General features: G+C 38.7%; 1 protein-coding gene across 2 annotated transcripts; it reads left to right on the top strand.

Annotated features, from left to right (window-relative positions):
• Positions 1–944: 944 nt before the first annotated feature.
• Positions 945–17618, top strand: aqp9b (aquaporin 9b). Of its 2 annotated transcripts, XM_080885962.1 has the most exons (7): positions 945–1104; positions 3010–3302; positions 4013–4139; positions 7234–7371; positions 7592–7710; positions 8861–9078; positions 16905–17618. In XM_080885962.1, the coding sequence occupies exons 2-7, from the start codon at positions 3201–3203 to the stop codon at positions 17065–17067; spliced, it is 867 nt and encodes a 288-aa protein (XP_080742088.1). In that variant the 5' UTR covers positions 945–1104; positions 3010–3200; the 3' UTR covers positions 17068–17618. The 2 variants fall into 2 exon arrangements, with proteins under 2 accessions (XP_080742088.1, XP_080742087.1); XM_080885961.1 differs by having other exon boundaries at positions 945–3302.
• The last annotated feature ends 1400 nt before the right edge of the window (positions 17619–19018 follow it).

Raw genomic sequence — 19018 nt, 5'->3', positions numbered from 1 at the left:
TGAGCCCTTTAAGCGCCTTGCTTCGGCTCAGATTAAAAGTTAACTCTGTCTCTCGGATCCCACAGTCAACAAAACAACCCCTCATACATAAAGCACACCATAACCTCACACTTACACCGTCATTAACCTTTTCCTAAGTGACATTAAAGTGTCGCACCACCTTTCGCCTCACAGTCACCATGTAGTCCTATTTGCCTAACACAACCTCCCCACGGCCTGAGATGTCATGCAAATGCGCACTGGAGCAATTGTTCCTGCGTGCGGGGTATTGTTGGCACAGATTTGTCCTGTAGGTGATAATTCCTTCCAGCGCCTCCTTCAAAACCGGCCAATATACATCCTCCAATTAGCCGAAAGAGGCCCTATCTGGGAAAACTAAAGGATTTAAAGAAAATCCACGCGTATTAACACATCCACAACAAATAGACCGTCATACTTAAATGTGACGTCACTCACTCAGCAGTTTGTGGGTGAATGAGGTGCTTATTTACGATTATCTGCTCATTAAGTTTGGCGGAAATGTGAAGAAACGGCGTGGGGGGAGAAAGTGTATCTAGCAGGGCTTACTGAAGAGGCGTGAATTTCAGATTTCATAACGCGGGCCTCTTGACAGCACAAAGGAGTTTGAGACAGATGTAGGTCCATAATTTGCAAATCCCCGCAGGATGCTTTTTCTCCATCAGCACATCACTCTTTTTCTCACAGCATGGGCGACACTCTCCAAGTGTCTGTTTCACATCAAAGAGGACGGCTCCGAAACTGTGACATTGATTAATGGAGCCAAAACATCCCATTCTCAGCCTGTCGTCTCACCTTTTCACAGAGCGCAGTGAACGGAAGATAAGGCATACCGGGGAGACGGTGTGACAAACGTGTAGCCGCCACTTCAACACTTCAAATGTTTTCATGGAGCTCCCTCTGTTGGACGGAGAGAGCCCAGGACTCTGCAGGGTCACACACGTTTACATGAGTCTGAATAATTGGAGAGAGCGACTCGATAAGCTGAAGTGATGGGAACACGAAACGATAACAAATGGAGGCATGACCGAAAGCCCAGGATGAGTGCAAGGAGCGCAAACCCTCCTGAAGGAAGGCTGAAAGAAGGTGAGTGGGAAAGCATTTCAGAGAGAAAACAGAGGTGAGTGTCCCCCGAAATGAACCAGCATCGCTCCCAGTTGCCCCCCAAACGAATTACAGAGAGTAAATACGCGACTAATGGATGGTGGTGAAGACCTCTGAAAGTTACGAAATATTTTATTCACAAAATCAACCAAATTTTTTTATGGACTCAATTTTTTCCCATAAGTGAGATTAAAAATGTAAAAAAAAAAAAAAAACAAGCGTAATAATACTGATGGAAAGACGCATTAAATCAAGAAACGAGGCTGAAGATAATCTGTTCAACCCTTAACCGAGGTTAACCTCTTATACTCGGTAGATTAAACATATTTTTTAATATTTTAATTTTTAAACTATTCTCAGTTTTATTTGGTTATTTGATGGCGCACACATTTGTAAATATCTTAACTCTAACTCCCCATGTGCACTAGTTCGTCTACTTTGCATAAATAATTTGATTTTATGGTTTAAACCGAGACAAAGCTGCTTGTTATTTAAAGGTTTAACATATGTTGATGTAAGGCGGCTGCTCGAGCACCAAATAGAGAAGCCTGTAATTCCTATCACGTTCTGTTAAAATACACACACATAATGTTTTTTAAATGTAACTTCAGACCCGAAAGTCTTTCAAAAAAAATAAAATAAATAAAACTAGTCTGTTTGGGCTTTTAAAAAATCCTCTAAACGCCCAATAGAAAAATCCGTTTTATAGGGTTATATTTAAATGTACTTATAAGTAAATCCCTCAGCTAGAGCTCATTAAAATAAGAGATTTTTTTAGAACTGTTGCACCTTTGAAATTGTATGGGTGTAAAGTAAAATATGTGTGCTTTTAGGTCACATTTCCCATGGAACTTAAGTATAAAATGTTATGTTATTTGAGGAGCATATTTAGCATTTTTTGCCTTTTGTATATTTCAAATTAAAACTTTAAAGTTCTCTTCACATAAGATCAGTTGCTTAGTACCGTCTATACATGCAGTAGAAATCTTTATTTAAGCTGCAAAATGCCGTAACTGGCTCAGACTCTTTGTGCCAAAATTCATAATTTGCGTCACTGAATGTGCTACAAGTGACTTATGATAATTTCTGAAAAGTGGCCCGACATGTTTTCACTGACACTGGATGTGCTGTGGTTCTAAATCTCTAAGAGGAAAGATAACTGGCCGCTGTTGTGTGTTTAATTCCGATGCTGAGCACATGGTTCAACCTATAACTTGTAAAGCAAAAGAGCGCTAACACGTGAGGGGAAATCAACTGCCCTGCGATGATCACGTAACACATACAATATTGAGCAAAAACAAGGGGAAAATATAAAGAACAAATACATTTGTACCCAGCACTGAACAAAACACACAGACCGTCAGTGCCCAAAAACGTGTGGTAGAAAGAAAGCATTGGCCTGCGTGTGCATATAGCAACAAAATGTTGCTGGGAATCTCATCATGTCGCTCCTTTTTCTAGAAATTCTTGCACTTATTGCATCCCTTTGCAGCGTAACTTGGGAATAACTGGCTTGCATGTTGCAACCATCGTCTGCACGCCCGTGCATCGTTGTGCCTGACCTCCTCTCGCCGTGGCTAAATTTGTTTTACAATCCACATTCTCGTGTGACTTACACCTGCAGGATCGACAGATTTCGGCCGTCGTGGTGACTTGCACAATAAATAACCCCAGCATATTTTGTGCTGTAAAACTAGCCCATTACAATTTAGTAACCGTTCAGGTGGTAGGCAGGTGATGTCACATTGGCTTAGCTGTGTTAAAAAAATGTGCGCTGGTGCTCTTGGTGTTGTGCACAGGAAGCATTTCATTTTTTGTTTTTACAACTTCAAGTGAGATTTGAAAATTCAGTGAAAGCAGCTGAAAAAAAAAACCCTGTTGAAGTAGAAGTAGACCTCTTGTGGTCACCAAGGGAAACGGATTGAGAAAGCTTAACATCGCTGTCAGCCTGCGCGGTCCGAGCGCACCGAGTGGGAGGCGACAACCTACACCGCCAGTGTTTCACGGAGACTCCATCAGAGCTGTTAGCTGTTTGTTGTGTCACAAGGAAGACATCAAGAAGGAAGCCGCAGGGGAAAATGGAAAATGAATACAGGAGGAAGATGAAGGAGAAACTTGGCCTGAGGCGAGACATCTTTAAGGAGTTCCTGGCGGAGTTTCTGGGGATATTTTTCCTGATAGTGAGTACCTCCCTCTGCACCTGTCATCCAGCTTAAATAGACGCTTTAAAGCTGCGAGCCAGCAGCCTATGATAATAAGGTGTCAAACTGGGTCTCCAGGGACTGTAACTGCTGTCTGTCATGAGTCTATTAACAGACTATATATCTTGAAAATATCTTTGTCTTTCATGTGCTCAGCTTTGATTTGCTGCTGACAGACTGTAAAAATCACAACAAAATGTTTCTGATTTAGGGAATGTTTCTCTTCAGGCAAGCAAAGGCATACAAATTTTGAAAATTTGCAAATATGTTATTTCATCATAATTCTTATGTCACATGTGGGGGGGGGGGGGGGGGGGGGGGGCTGAACATGGACTTAAATTATAGCAGGAATAGGAAGTGTGTTTATTTCCCACCCTGGTGTTTTCATTCATTCAAGCGGTGGCCTGCTTTACAGTTATGTTCCTCTATCCACCTGTCCACCCCGACCTCCAAAGCCTGTGACACACCATCAACAGTTTCCTTTTTTATTTGCCTTTAAATCACCCACACCCTTTACCTAATTAAGTGGGGGACTCATTACTGTTTCCAGCTACAAATTGTACTAATTACTGCAGATGGTGGTCAAAGGGGGCTAGTGTTAATGGTGGGTATAATTGGACCAATTAAATTAAACACAGTGAGCCTCTCTGCCTCTGCTGTTTACGTTTCTGTTCTTGTTTGTGTTCCAGCTCTTTGGATGTGGTTCGGTGGCCCAGATGGTCCTGAGCAGAGCAGGTCTCGGTGACATATTGAGCGTCCACATTGGTTTCACTCTTGGAGTCATGATGGCCGTCTATATTGCAGGGGGAGTGTCAGGTAAAAGTTCCCCTCGCGTTAATTATGTCGCCCCTTTTTTTAAACAACTAACAATTTGAATATCAGATTGTTAGCAGATGAATCGATTGTTTTGGTCACTCAAATGTTAAAAACAGCCAAAATACTGAGTTTAAAAGTAACAAAAGTAACAAAGGAAAGGACACATTCCCACAATACAGACACATAATTGTGTAATAACTATGTGTTTAGGGTCTACCTGCAGGCACATGATAAAAATGCTAGTTTCAATTTGTTGTCACATTGTTTTCCCTCACTAATTCAGTTGTTTTCTTATATAAAATACTTAACGTTACTTAATAATTCACCCTGGAAAACAAAACTAGGCTGGTAATGAAGGTCACTCTGCTCCAGATGACTTTTCTCTGTGTTTAAATGATAACACACAGGTCTTAATGTAAAGTTTATATTTTTATGATCCTTGTGACACTAAATTACTGCCATTATTTAATTATCCTCTCTAATGGGCTACATTTCTGTTTAATAGTAGTCTGAATGGTCTAAGTCTGGAAATTTTGCACCAATGGGACTTTATCGGGTGCATTCCTTGAGGATTAAGCAGACCCTGCTCGGCTTTGCCAGCAATGACAGGGATAGAAGGGGATAGTTGTTAAATGTCACGGTGCTTCTCACAGGCTGTCTGAGCCAAAGTGAGCGTCCATTAATCAGTGATTACAGTATCCAGTGTGTCAAGGGTTGCATTGTGCAGACTCCATGAGATGTATGGACATTTCATCAGTATTTGAAGGGGAAAAAGCTTCAAGGCTGAAATAAGAGATTATATAAATGCTGTGGCATCTGAAGGCTTAGTCACCGCTGAAAAGAAAAGTTTAATGTATCTGAAGTAAGGGGAAGCGGCAAGTTCAGTGGTAACATGAGCTTACCAGCACCTTTGTTTAAAAGTGAATATTTACTGTTTCATGAGGGTTACGTGTGCAATTCTTTGCAGGCTTCAGAGTTTGTTTTTGGCTTTGGAGAAGACAGAGTTTCATAAATAAAATTTGGGTTTTTAAAAACAAAAAACAAACAAACATAGTATAATAAGTGAATTCATTTTTTAAAAATTATTATTATTTTTTAAGAATCAAAGACTGAAATATCCAATTTACGCTAAATCAAGGAAGCCAAACATACGGCCTGGGGGCCAGAATCGGCCCAGCAAAGACTCCAATCTGGCCCGAACCAAAGCAATTTATGGTTAAACAATCAAATGATTAAAAAGTACATGTTTTTTCACCATCTGCCATAAAAACTGATTTTTTGTTTGCTTGGTTTTACTTTACAGTGACTTCACAGTTACAAAAGCAAACAAAACATTGAAATTTTCAGTGAATTAAAAACTTTATATTTCATAATTACAGGACAGTCTGAGTAATGAACAACCAGAAGTTTGTCTGTAATTTCACACACTTATCACATAGTTTTACTGGTCCAATATGGCCCACTTAAGATCCCATGTATGTTGTATGTGGCCTGCGACATTAAAAGAATTTATAAATATAAATATATATATATATAAATATTAATGTCATGTAGGCTGTACTTCGTTAAAGGTCTTAGTATTTGGTTAACTACGCAAGCTCAACACCCATAATGTGGTTGAATTTTTCCTGCCTTTTCTTTACTTTTTTCCACCTATTTCCATTCCTTTTTTTTTTTTTTTTTTTTTGCTGTTAGGGATGATTGCTGTGAGCACTGAGACTCATGGTTCAGTTTTACTTGCGCGACATGATTAATAAGAATAGTTTAAAGCTTCAGAAGAGTCGCTGAAAAACTTGAGGACAGCAAGGTTAATATATGAAGAGCTTTTGCTGCATGACTGAGCCATTCAGCCCTGGGGTCCACGGCTCAGTGGGAATCTTCTGTCCAACGACATCTCTGAAGATGATCATAGGTATTGGACTAATGAGCTTTACTGGGGCATGGGTCTCTGGAGAGGAGGGGAGTCAGGTGTGGCAAGCCTGGCTTTCTAGGCTCCCCTGGCAGGGAGGCTCCATAGGAGAAGAAAACACAATTGTTTTCACTTTGTAGTCTGAGATTTTAGATGACAGTATACGGTAAGTGTGACACATCATGGTCACTCTAATGACCCGCAGCCTACGTGTGCCTTAAGCAGATTCAGGCAGATTATGTCAGATGCAATTCAGACAGGCAGGTCTGGCTGGTTGTCGTGGTCTGTGTTTGTGAACAGGATGGGGAGATTAACAATGGGCGCATGGCCGATACCCCCAGTGGTGTTACCACATCTAGGTCAAAGCCAAGAACCCAGAGTGTTAAATAAATGACCCCACACTGCCATCACAGCCCAATAACAATTGGCTGGAATGTGTTCAAACACGCCTCTTCAGGACAATGCAGAAGAAAAAGTATTGACTCTGAAGGCACACAAACCCGGTGCCCTTTGTTTGAAAGTATCCTGAAGATTGTTAGCAGAGGGTTTGATCACAAGCATGAAATGATCAGACAGGACGTCACTAAGTGTTTTAATCTACTGCACACTGGTTTCACCTCATCTGGTAAGACATAAGAGACTTTTAAATGCCTGGCCAAGTCCTCCTCTTTGGTCTCAGATGTTTGACATCTGATTTAGAGCTTAAATGGTTAGTCAATTAATTTGTCAATCAACATTTGATAATTATCGTTTAAAGGGTAACTCCGTCAATTTCACAAATCTAAGTTTGTTTGCAGGTCTAGGGGAATATTTCATGATGTGGGGGAGGGGAGAAAGGCCTGATGTAGCTTAACAAGGAAGAAGACTATGGAATAAAGAAGTTAATGACGTCTGTAGCCATGCTGGATCTTCTTTGATTATTTTTTAAAAAAACAGCCTTACAGTGAGCCTAGGTGTAATATAAGAGTCTCATGCTCAATGCAAAGTATTCAGAGTGATAAACTCAGTGTTTGAGGTTATAGGGCTTTGAGAACTGTGTGGCCATCATTCATCATAGAAAACAGGTCTTAATTTTTGCCAAAGCTTTTTTGTGTCATAAAATCATTGTTGATTACTATTGTTTCTCATCTTTGACTTGTAAATGCTGCAATGCTATGTTCCTAATGCATTGTTGCATTGTTCCAGGAGCCCATGTGAACCCGGCAGTCTCTCTGGCCATGCTGATCCTGGGGAAGCTGCCTCTAAAGAAGTTCCCCATATACGTGGCAGCACAATTCCTGGGGGCTTTTGTTGGATCATGTGCCGTCTATGGATTGTATTATGGTGGGTGTAAATTTCGCCAGTACCAAAAGGCAGGATTTTTCTGAGGAAACCCGGAATAACCATCCAACAATAACAATAATCACAAACCAGATGTACATGTTAAAGAGCCGAAACAATGATGCTTCTCATTATTATAGTTGATACTGTTTTAATGCCTGAATTCTTTTTTAAATATTAGATGAGCTTCATGGCAGTAATTTTATAAACATTTCTTTTGCAGATGCTTTGATGGACTTTACCAAAGGAGAATTTATTGTTACAGGTGAAAATGCCACAGCCACCATATTTGCAAGCTATCCTTCAAAACATCTGTCTGTCCTAAACGGGCTTGGTGATCAGGTGGGCCTTTAGACCTGTCACTTATATTTTGTAATTTAGATCTTAATGACTTTTACACTCCTTTACATATTTTTGTCAGTTGATCACAGTATATTGTGGATGTAGAAGTAGAAGTGCCCTGAGTTTGGGACTACATGCATACACAAGTAAGAGCAGAAAGCAAATATATTTTCAAATCATGTGTGTTTATGAAACCTACCGTAATACATTGAGCTTTAGATATATAATTGAGGTAAAAGAGCTTGGCCAGACTTACCCTTTTAGTAAAAGCATAACATTTGATAGACCTTTACAAGCTATATAAATGGCCTGATAAGCCTAAAAAGACAAAACAAAACATGTTATTGAATCAATGTGAATTATAACCTTACAAAATATTAATTTCTTTTATATAAAATTAATAATCCAAAAAAGAAAAAATTATATATAAGACATTTTATTATAATACACCAAACCTTTTTGTCCGCAAACTCCTCCTCCATGATCAGGGATACAAAGGTACATTTCAGGCGGCTGAAGGTTCTTATCTATATCAGACATGACATCATCATCACCATCATGTTGCCAAGCAACCCCAAGCAAATTATCCAGGCCTGTAACACTGTATACAAAATTTCACAGCAGTTATGTTCATTTAGTTTAAAATTTGAATACTATCATATATCATGATGCCATCATGTTGCCTGGCAACCACCTAACAATGGCATTTATGTGATAGAGGAGAACCTCATCATTGCAGTGCGCCCAAAAAAGACATGACATGGTTAAAGATAATCTGGAGTAAAAAAAAGACCCACCAACCCTACTTATTATTTTCTAAATGAGATACAGTATGTCAGTTTGCCAACAGCACAAACACTACTGTAACATGGGTATGCAAAAGTATAATAACATTTCCAAATTAACTGACATGTTCACTGTTTTAGAGATGTTTTAACAATAAGTGTGTCATAATATGCTTATATTGTTGATAAACATGATATTAAATAAACTAACATCAAATAATCATCAAATAATATTCCTGTTATTATCTCATTATGGAATATATTTAATGTACAGTGAAGTCCTTCAAACACTGCAGCAGCTGCAGCAGCAACTATAGCAAATATGTTCAGAGTTGTGCTAACTGCCTTATTTTTTATTGTTTAAGGTAATTGCAACCGCTGCACTGGTCATATGCATCCTGGCTATCACTGACAGGAAGAATATCGGCGCTCCAAAGGGCATGGAGCCTCTGAGTATTGGCCTGATCATCGCAGGCATTGGAGTGTCCATGAGTCTGAACTGTGGCTATCCAATCAACCCGGCTCGAGACCTTGGCCCCCGTTTCTTCACAGCTTTGGCTGGATGGGGCATGGAAGTTTTCAGGTAACTTAGCTGTCTGATATTTAAACAAAAGGTGGTTGTTATCGACTGTTAAGTGCATTTTATTGAGACTTTGGGAAGAATTTCATTTATTGAGTTTCTGTTCTTATTGCACATGATGAGCAGCATTTGCACCATCTTCACTCCTGTGACAACTGAATTAATATTTCAATGAGAGCGAGGAGCAGAGGGCAATCCAATGCAGATAGATATAAAATATTCAGCGCTTTGTTACTGAAATGAAACAACTGGATGTTCCTCAGTTTTATTCCTTTTTACCTTCAGCTGGTCCTGTTTTGTGTTTTTCCACAAAAAGGTTTTAATCAGATTTGGAAGATCACAAAAAGGGTTATTTTGTCTACACATGTAGTGTGCAGTACTCAATACCTGCTGTTATTAACACTCAACCACTGCACTATGTATATTATAATATACACTTACATATTTTTTGTCTATTTTTTGCATAGTATTATTAGTGTTAGGTTATGCTGCATCTATTTATCTTATCTTATCTTATCTTATCTTACTACATTAATGGCACTTTTTGGGGTATTTTAAATCACTAGTAACAGCTGCTATAAAAGATGAAAACTAACTGTCACATGTGCATTCATGTAAGTCCATCTGTCCATCGGTATATGCAGTAGTTAAAGTGGGGTTCTTTGATTAATCTCCACTAACTTAAAAATATATTTAACACCCCTTATAAAAAACAAATACATCATTTTGACCCCGATTCCCTCATGCTATCTGTGAGCCAAAGGAAATTCTAACAAGTTGAGAAATATTATTTCAAAGTTGCTACAAAAGCGTTCAATTAATCATCGCCACGAAAACGGCTAATCGTCAAACTGTTGGCTATGCTCTGGGAAGATAGCGTCATTGGCAGGATGGAAACATTTTTGAAGCTGTGACACGATGATGTTGATTTATATGTTGATTTTGGCTTTATTGACAGATCTCTCTTCGGTTTTAAGCAAGCCAAGCTAAAGCACCGTCTAACAATCCAACACCCTAATAACCCAAGCAAATCCTCCAGTAAACCTAAAAGATCTGTATATAAAATAAAGAATGAAGAAAAATAATCAAAGAGCAAAACGTTGCAAATGTAAGGAGGTTACACATCCATTCTCTAAGTAAGTTTATGGAAAAACTGAGGAATGGAGAAAATCATACATCATCGATCTCTGTGTTTAGCACAGACAACATTTCACTTCATACTTCCCTGATTTTAAAACTAAAGTTTAGGACTGTTTGTGCCCCAGTCGCAACAAACTGGTGGATTTATCCTGAAATACCAGCAGGTGTCTCACGCAGTATTTAGGCCAACCCGTTAAGTATCCTGAACTCTCAGAGCATGACAACTTTGCTCCCACTCCCTCTTACCCATGTGAGTCAGTCCTGACTCAATGAAGACTCAGTCAGGAGCTCAGGACACGTTTCTATGTGGAAGATGATATTAAACTCAGCTGTAACTGTCAGGTGCATCCCACTGGTTTCAGGCGGGGTGTTATCAGTGCAATTAGAAAAAAAGAAAAAAGTTGTGCTTTAATACTTTCTATATGTAAATGTTCGAACAAAGAATTTTTAACAACAGTGCAATGTTCTGTAAAATTTCTCTCCTCCCTCTAAGAAGTGATTTAAAGGGTCATGAAGGTTGCACACAGAGCTCCCCGCATCTGACAGGGTACACACTCGTGACATAGAGACACAGAAAAACAACAGTGTCACGGTCCGCTGTGACGGACCGAGTGGAGAATGCGTGTAATGGACCCAGGTGCGTACACAAGTGAACAGACAGGAGTGAGCTTTAACAGAAGGCGAGCCTTTATTATGGCTGAAAACAAGGTGTGCAAATACAGCAGGGATGGCGTGGCTAAACAAAAACCTAAACTGGGAACAAACTATGGTGAGGCTATGGCTTGGAAGACAACAGACCAGGCATGGAAACACGGAGGGTGGGAACACAGACGACGCGACACAGACTGCAAGAAACACAGAGACTAAATACACATGAGGGATGATCAGGGGAAGTGGCCACACATGGGAACGCAGCTGACACACATGAACTTAACGACAGGACAGGAGGAGTGAGCTGAATACACAGACAGTGAATGCAGGCCTTCAAAGTAAAACAGGAAACATGAGACATGAACCGGGGAGACGTAGTACAGGGGGAGGTGACATAACTGACAGCATGAACTTGACAGTACAAGACACACAGACATAAACACACGAAGGGCAAGGGAGACGTAATGCAAGGGTAACATAATTACAAAAAGGACTGGACTACCTTAAAGAACCTAAGCAAACAATAAACATCAAAATAGGTTAAGCATAACACACTGGGTCACACGACCCAGGACCATGACAAACAGGCAATTTAGAGTTGACAGAAACCCTAACAGTTTAGAGAAACCTGCAGAATCCAGGTGTTGTGACATTTCTGTGAAATGTTTTGCTTCTTGGAACCAAAAATTATCTGGAAATTTGGGAAATTGAGACAGTTTTTTTGTATTTAGCACCCTTCAGACCACATAAATATGTATGTGGATTCCTAAATTAACCACTTACTAATCTTAGAAAGATCAAGAAGTACTGACCACTCCAAACCACCATCAAAATGATGCTGTGTCATCAAAGTGTACCTTTTATATTTTTCCAGTATGTTGCAAACATACGTGGGTTCAGTGTGTCTCCATGTCTCACTTTCACTTTGGACTTTGACTGGAGTGCAAACAGAACTGTCTGGCTACATGTAAATTACCTGAATGCTTTATAACAGTGAACTTTGTGTCAGCTGTCTGACCAACTATTCACAAATCGGTAATGTCTGTAGTGAAAATATTGGACAGAGACCCCAAGAAGTAGTATCACTGAACAGACTATCATTTACACCGTCTTCACTTAGACTTCTGGTCCTAACAGAGTTAGAAAACACTCCTCTGATGGCTCATCTCAGTCTCCGAGTGTTGAATCAGATTCTTATTCTTAATTTAGAAGATCTCTCCCCAGAATCTTTGTGATATTAGAAAACCACATCAGCTGTTGAACGCTGAAGTATTAGAATTTTCAGGAGCTGATCTCATCAATTGCTGGCAAATATACAGTGTTGGGCTTTTTAACTAACTCCTGTAGGATTCAAGCTTCCAGATATTCCAGGTCATGTTTAGTTTTTCCAGTTGTTGCTTCATTCTCCCTCAGGTTTCCCTTTTATGAAGACAGTATCCTCTGGGTTTCTCTGCCCAAAGCAAATTCTTTGTACCAAATCAAAACTAAAGCTTTCGTAAAAGTACCCCTCAGAACTGATGGCAGTTTTCTGAGGCATTAGGCCTATAATCTTCATTCCCATCTGATCCAGCTGGGTTTTAACTCAAAATGTTTATTTTGGGTTGGCAACATAACACAGTTTAATAGTACAGTTTGCCTGAAGACAAAGCGTTTGTGCTGTTTGTTTGTGGATTTGCCCTCAGCGTCCGATCATCATTGGCTGTGCCCTGATCCAATCTCTTTAACCCCTGGACCTGAAAGTGTCTGAGCACAAACTAAGACCCAGGTGCTCTCTGAATAATATAGGGCATATAAATGCAGACTTGGATTTTTTTTTTTTCAACAAGCCTGAGAAATATAAATGTTCTGGTGTTATCTGTTACTGCACTACAGCCGTAAATATCTCATGTGTAGCAATGTTTCTATACTAATGGGTAGAAATGCACTTAAGAGGTTTGTATCACTGTGGTAAATCTGATTAAAAATGCAACAAAACAAAAGAAAAAATGGAAGTCGGGCTGAGGATTTCCTGACATTCCGTTTCTTTTCTCGCTGGGTAGAAATGCACTGAAGAGGTTCGCATCACTGTGGTAAATCTGATTAAAAATGCAACAAAAGATTAGGTCCAAAACATCTGACAATTCTTTGGGAAGGTTGAACGCCTGGAAAAATGATTTAAAGAAGGACATATCCATGGAACAATGTGCATTGGTTTGCGCAAAAGCTCATAAACAAACTATTAATTCTAGACTAAGGTTGTTGCAATACAAATGGTTAATGCGAATATATGTTACTCCGGAAAAATGAAATAAGTACAACTCTAATATTCCAGACACTTGTAATAAATGTAATGAAGATAAAGGTAACTTTTGGCATTGTATTTGGGATTGCAGGAAGATAGGCTCTTTTTGGGTTGCAGTAACACAAACTATGAAACAAATATTATCCAAAGAGGTTGTTTTGGATCCTGGCTTCCTTATTTTGGGATTGTACCCGGAAAACATGAAGTACACAAAAAGTGACAGAATGTTTATTGATATGGGTTTGTTACAAGCAAAAAGATTAATCGCACTAAAATGGAAAAGAACAAGGGAACCGAGTATCACACAGTGGATAAAACAAATGATGGTGGCTTTGCCATTGGAGCGGATAACATGTATACTGAAAAGGAAATTGGATGTTTTTGAGAAGGTGTGGAGACCATTTGTGAATTTTGTAGAAGGATTTGTATTATCTGAGGAGGACGAGGACTGAGGGCAATGACATTTGATTTGGGATAATGATAAATTTAGGCCTTTAACGGAGTGATAAATCTGATGACTTTTTTGTTTTCTTTTTGCTGTCTGAGAGGAGTGTATGTTCATGTAGTATTTAGAATGTTGGACTGTTTGTAAGTCATTAAAATGTAAAAAAAAAAAAAAAAAAGATATTGTTGGAAAAAAAATGCAACAAAAGACAACATGTAGTAAAACAAAAGAAAAAATGGAAGTCGGGCTGAGGATTTCCTGATATTCCGTTTCTTTTCTCGCTCACTATTTGCATTTGATGGTGTCAATGTGACCCACTGAGTGTCTGCCTCCCAGCCTGATCATCTTAGCCGTGGCCATAGATTAAAGTCTATAATCCGGGTGCCTCTCTCCTCAAGTCTACTTCCTGAATGTCTGCTGGACCTTGTTTACTTTCAGGCCTGCTCTTTTAATTGAAGCCCTTTCACCTATTGCTACATTAACCCACAAGACTCTAACTCCCTCTTCTAAGTAAAAGAGTCTTTGCGGGGGGGGGCAGAGTGAAAATGAGGACACAAGCAGCTGGTCCAACAAACAGAGCTTCTTAGTCTTTATTGTAATCTGGGATAACTTGTCTCCGGTAGGAGGATACTAACATAAACAAAGAGACTAGTGAAGCAGTTCACAATATGTCTTTTAAACCTACTAATTAACCTACCTAATTAATTAATAAAATTAGAGATCATACAAAAGAAAAAAAAATAATACAACATTAATTGTGCTGCATTTGTGCCATGTTTGCAGTCTTTTATTTTTTATAGCATTTAAAACAACATCCAAGTTGCAATTTTGATTCAAAAATATAGCTAGCATATCTGCCTATCTGAGGCATTATGACTATAATCTTCATTCCCATCTGATCCATTTGGGGGTTTTTTTTTTAACTCAAAATGTTAAAACAACAACAAAAAAAACCATCTCACATGTGTCAGCATGTGTCAGTGCGAGATGGACAAACACAAGAGACTCATCAGCCAAAGGCAAGTAATAAACACCATCTATGTCTGAAATAAAGACAATCCTAGTAGCTAGTTACACCATAATTGCTTATATTAGCATAGCAGTATCATCCATGAACCCACTGTGATGTGGACAGATTAATCGGCCACAATATCACCAATAAACCTGCAAATCCTTAGATCAATAAAATGGGATAAAACATGTTACCTACTGAGCATTGAAGGTGGTGGTAGGTAGGTTTAATTATCTTAGGACGGAGACGGACTCTTCAGGTTTTAGCCACAGACTGTATGTAAAAGATGGACAGAGCTGATGAAGTCCCATTTTGAGCCATTTTGAGATGAGACAATAAGGGGTATGTCTGACTTTGAAGCCATATGCTTATTAGCTGCTGACTTGTTTTTGGCTCATTAGTTGTTAAGTTGCCAGCTAATGAATATTTCCTGGATAATCCTCCTTTCTGAAACTTAAAGTTATAAAACATTACAAAATGGACTCAATGCTTTATACAGTATAACCAGAAAATACTTCCAAAGACCATAAACTCAACAGTAAAGTATTGTGGAGCAGGGAAATTATTTTACTGCTATTGTTAAATAATCATCATTATTACCATTGCATTAATAATATAATCTGGAGTTTATATTGCATCCAGGGGTTGAACAGTGTGTGTCTTTCAGAAAGGCTAAAAGTCACAGGCTGACAGGAAACAGGCTTGCAGAGAGTTTGCAGAAGCAGGAAGTTATTTTGAGCAGCAGGCTAAGACGAGGCTTTAACAATGTAACAGATAGCTTTAAGAAGGTCTTAAGATGTTATGCATACAGTTATTATGTTGACCTTGTATTTCAGGTGCAGTTATGACTATTTTATACACAATGCATATCTGTGCTTATTAAAGAGTTGGAGCTCGGTCAATTAATTGGGGGTTGGAAGCTTTGTTCGGCGCGATGTCCGGACAATCTATTGTGCAAGTGACTTGGAGCCATAGAAGGAATTGCAATACATGCTTACAAAACACTTATATCAGGTCATTTTATATTAAGGTTTTAGTAGAAGTTCTTGGTTAAAACATTTATTTAGTAGAAGACATACATATAGTCTCAGTGAGCCTCTGGTCTGGTGAAAGGTCAGAAGTGCAACAGGTGAATTGAGAAAGAGCATGTGAGGTCGTGACACACACACATGAGTTAGATTTATTTAGAGGAGAGATTAGTCATGTCTCGGCAAGAAAGAGGAACAATTCACTTTAAGACAAGAACGGAAAGTACCAGCCATGAAAATAGAAGATGATCTTCTGGGTTAAAAGTCATTGTGGTGTTGATCTGATCTATGTATAAAATGTATCTGTGACGCATGAAGGGGCGTCAGTAAACAAGCCCTGACGGTATAAAATCTGTGTATGCTTTGAGGAAGTCGGAGATCACTTGCTGTCGGCGTACAGAGTGTTCTTCCCACACGTGTGTATTCATTAAAATCATTGTTTGACCAAGACCTTCTGGACCATGGGTGGTTTGTACTCTCCTTCCTCAATTTTGAACCTTAACAGTATTTACTGTGGTCCCAGTAGAGAGACATCTATTGGACTGTGAGTCATTCTGCAAACATAGCTTTCGCCCCCTGATGGCCATTAAAAGGAATGCAAGTTTAGGGTACTGGTTCCTGTTTTCGGACCCAGAAGCTACATCTAAGTTATCAGATAATGCTAGCTAGTTGCATTTCACAGAATGAGATATCTGCTAGTTAGGGCTAAGTAACATTAATTTGAAAAACAAAAACCACTAGAATTTAACTCAAAACTGGCACTCAGGTTTCTTGGGCAGTCTACAGGTATAATTAACAATAATGTTAGTCATATTGTTTGTCCAACACACTCTACAAACCTAGCCATGAAGTAACTCATACTCTACTGGCACCAACCTTTGAAACTCAAAGTGAAGTCAGAGTTGTAAAAAACAAAATTTTTGTATCAGGTCATAACTTTGTTTATTCCTGATGTGACGATGGCTATGTCGAGCAGTGTTTTTTAAAATCCTAACAAGACATTTCCGTCAGCTGTCTGTCTTAATGATTATCCCGTTTATTAGAGTCTAAATAAAAATATTAGAATTTCACTCTTGTTAGTGATTCCTCGGCATGAATCTAACATCAGCCTCTCTCTATATGGTAAACTTTTTACTTCATGATCCTAGTTTGTTTGTTTTTTAGGACTGCGCAATAAGCAAATTTTTATTTTTAAATCCTTAATAAGACCAGATACGTTTGGGGCTGTGTTTTTGTGACATCATAATCTCTGCGTATGTCCCCTGTCTGCAGAGCTGGAGGCTGCTGGTGGTGGATTCCTGTGGTAGGGCCCATGGTGGGTGGCGCAGTGGGAGCAGGTGTTTACCTTATCTTCATTGAGCTGCACCACCCTGAACCTGAAAAACAAGAGGAGAACAATGTCCAGGACAAATATGAGATCGTAACTATGACTTAATACTAAAAAAAAACAGGTGTTAGCATGAAAACTGAAATCTATTTCTACTATAAAAAAATATCTGAGTATATTTACAGTGAATAGTTGCATGAAGCATGTACGTGAATGGAACATTTTATAGTCATTTATTTATATACACATGAATATTTTATGAAGCCTTTAAAGTCTCTCTTTTTTAAAAGTCTATACGACTTCAGGTATCAGGGTTTATCTTCCAGGGGCTCTTTTATATATCAAATTTGACTAAAATAATATATCAACTATACAAAAAATATATTCTCTTTAGTATCATAATAATAAAACCTTATATAAAGTGTTTTTTCTGCATTAATCAGTAGCTATGCAGTATTTTTAATCTCCTATTTCCTAACTGGGACATCTTCTCCTGTTAGAAATATTTGCCAAGTTTCTGAACAATATTGTTTTTTTATGTGCTTCTGTCAAACAAGTGGGCATTAAATATACAGCATGTATTTGAAAACTGCTGAAAGGTAGCAATTTATGATATGTTTAGGTAGTGGCATTAATTGGTATCGTTGAGTGTCTTCGCTCTGTGTGCATGTAAAAATGTACGATTGCTGCATCTTGCTGTTGTCGTTTTGTTTTTTTAACGTGTATATGTAGAAAGTCGAGCCTTAAAATGACGATACTGGTATAAGTTTATATTTTCATTTATGTATGCTCGCATAAACTTTTCTTCTCTGCAAAGAATGTAGCACATGTCACTGAATTCCTTCATGTTCTTTGTAGCGGTAGTGTCACTGTATCACAGGCAGTATGCAAACACTGACTGTAACTGTTTACATTAAAACCTTCTCGCAGCTAATGTGGGAAATGTGTAATAAAGGCTGAAAATTCCCTCCAAAGCACACAATCATTGAGCCTCTTGATTCAGATTAGTTTGTGATATTTTGAGATTATCTTATCTGCACTATTTACTCTTGATACGTATTTGTTTAAGACATGATTTGAAATGTCCAATTTTGCCCGATCTTGCAGCCTTGAAGAATCTAATTTACATCTTCATATACTCTAAAACAGGGGTGTCAAACATAAGGCCCGGGGGCCAGAATCAGCCCAGCAAGCAAAGAAAGGCGACAGGTTTCATTTTCACTACATAAGATCAACGTGGGCTGCATGTGGCCCACCATGTATAATGCGTTTGACATGCCTCATCTATATGTGAATCACTGCTTAGATGGGCTGAGCCATATGTGCAGTAAAGAAAAAAGCCAGACAAACAAACAAATAAATTAAACCAATCACATCACCTGTTTGGTCTTCATAAGGCTGTTTTTCAGCATAACATGACGTTAAACACAGCCTTGAAGATTGGATCACTCAGAATAGGCACTGCTGTCAGAAAACAGGAAGCATATAATCTCTGCTAATGCATGGATGCTGATATTGGCTGTCAGTTGAAGAAAAATAGCCGTTCTCACATAATTACTATGCTGAGTGTCATTTTACAGCAACGCAGTGGTTTAGTGATATAAAAGCACTCAAAGCACTTAAAAGTTGTTTGTTTTGTGAAACAGGAAATAATGATGACATAATCTCTGATGTTTGTCTGTGCACCATGCATGAACTGGTCCATTAAACGCTGCACTGTTAACTGTATGTATGCAACTGTTCATTAGTGAGATTATATTTCATTGTTTATTTTTCTAATACTTCTATGTTAGAGCTGTTTGAAATCACATGTACTTGTAATGTGTGACACGTTTTCTTCTTTAACACGTGTCACTGTATCAATGTAGTAAACTGATAAGCAGCATTTAAAACGAATCAGTGAAGACAGGTTGTGAAGCTTAAACAGCTTCATGAAGAATGGATGCAAAGTGTTTTGCTTATCAGTGGTTTTTCCTCAGAAAGCAGCCTCTCACTACCCGAGCCTGCTGCATGCTGTGATCTAGATTAAGTGTTTATGGCAGCTTTGATTCCCCGTCAG

The sequence above is a fragment of the Rhamphochromis sp. 'chilingali' genome (genome assembly GCF_963969265.1).
Source record: "Rhamphochromis sp. 'chilingali' genome assembly, chromosome: 6".
NCBI classification, from domain to species: domain Eukaryota; kingdom Metazoa; phylum Chordata; class Actinopteri; order Cichliformes; family Cichlidae; genus Rhamphochromis; species Rhamphochromis sp. 'chilingali'.
The sequence above is the reverse complement of the archived record's forward strand: the minus strand, read 5'-3'. Positions and strand labels throughout refer to the sequence as shown.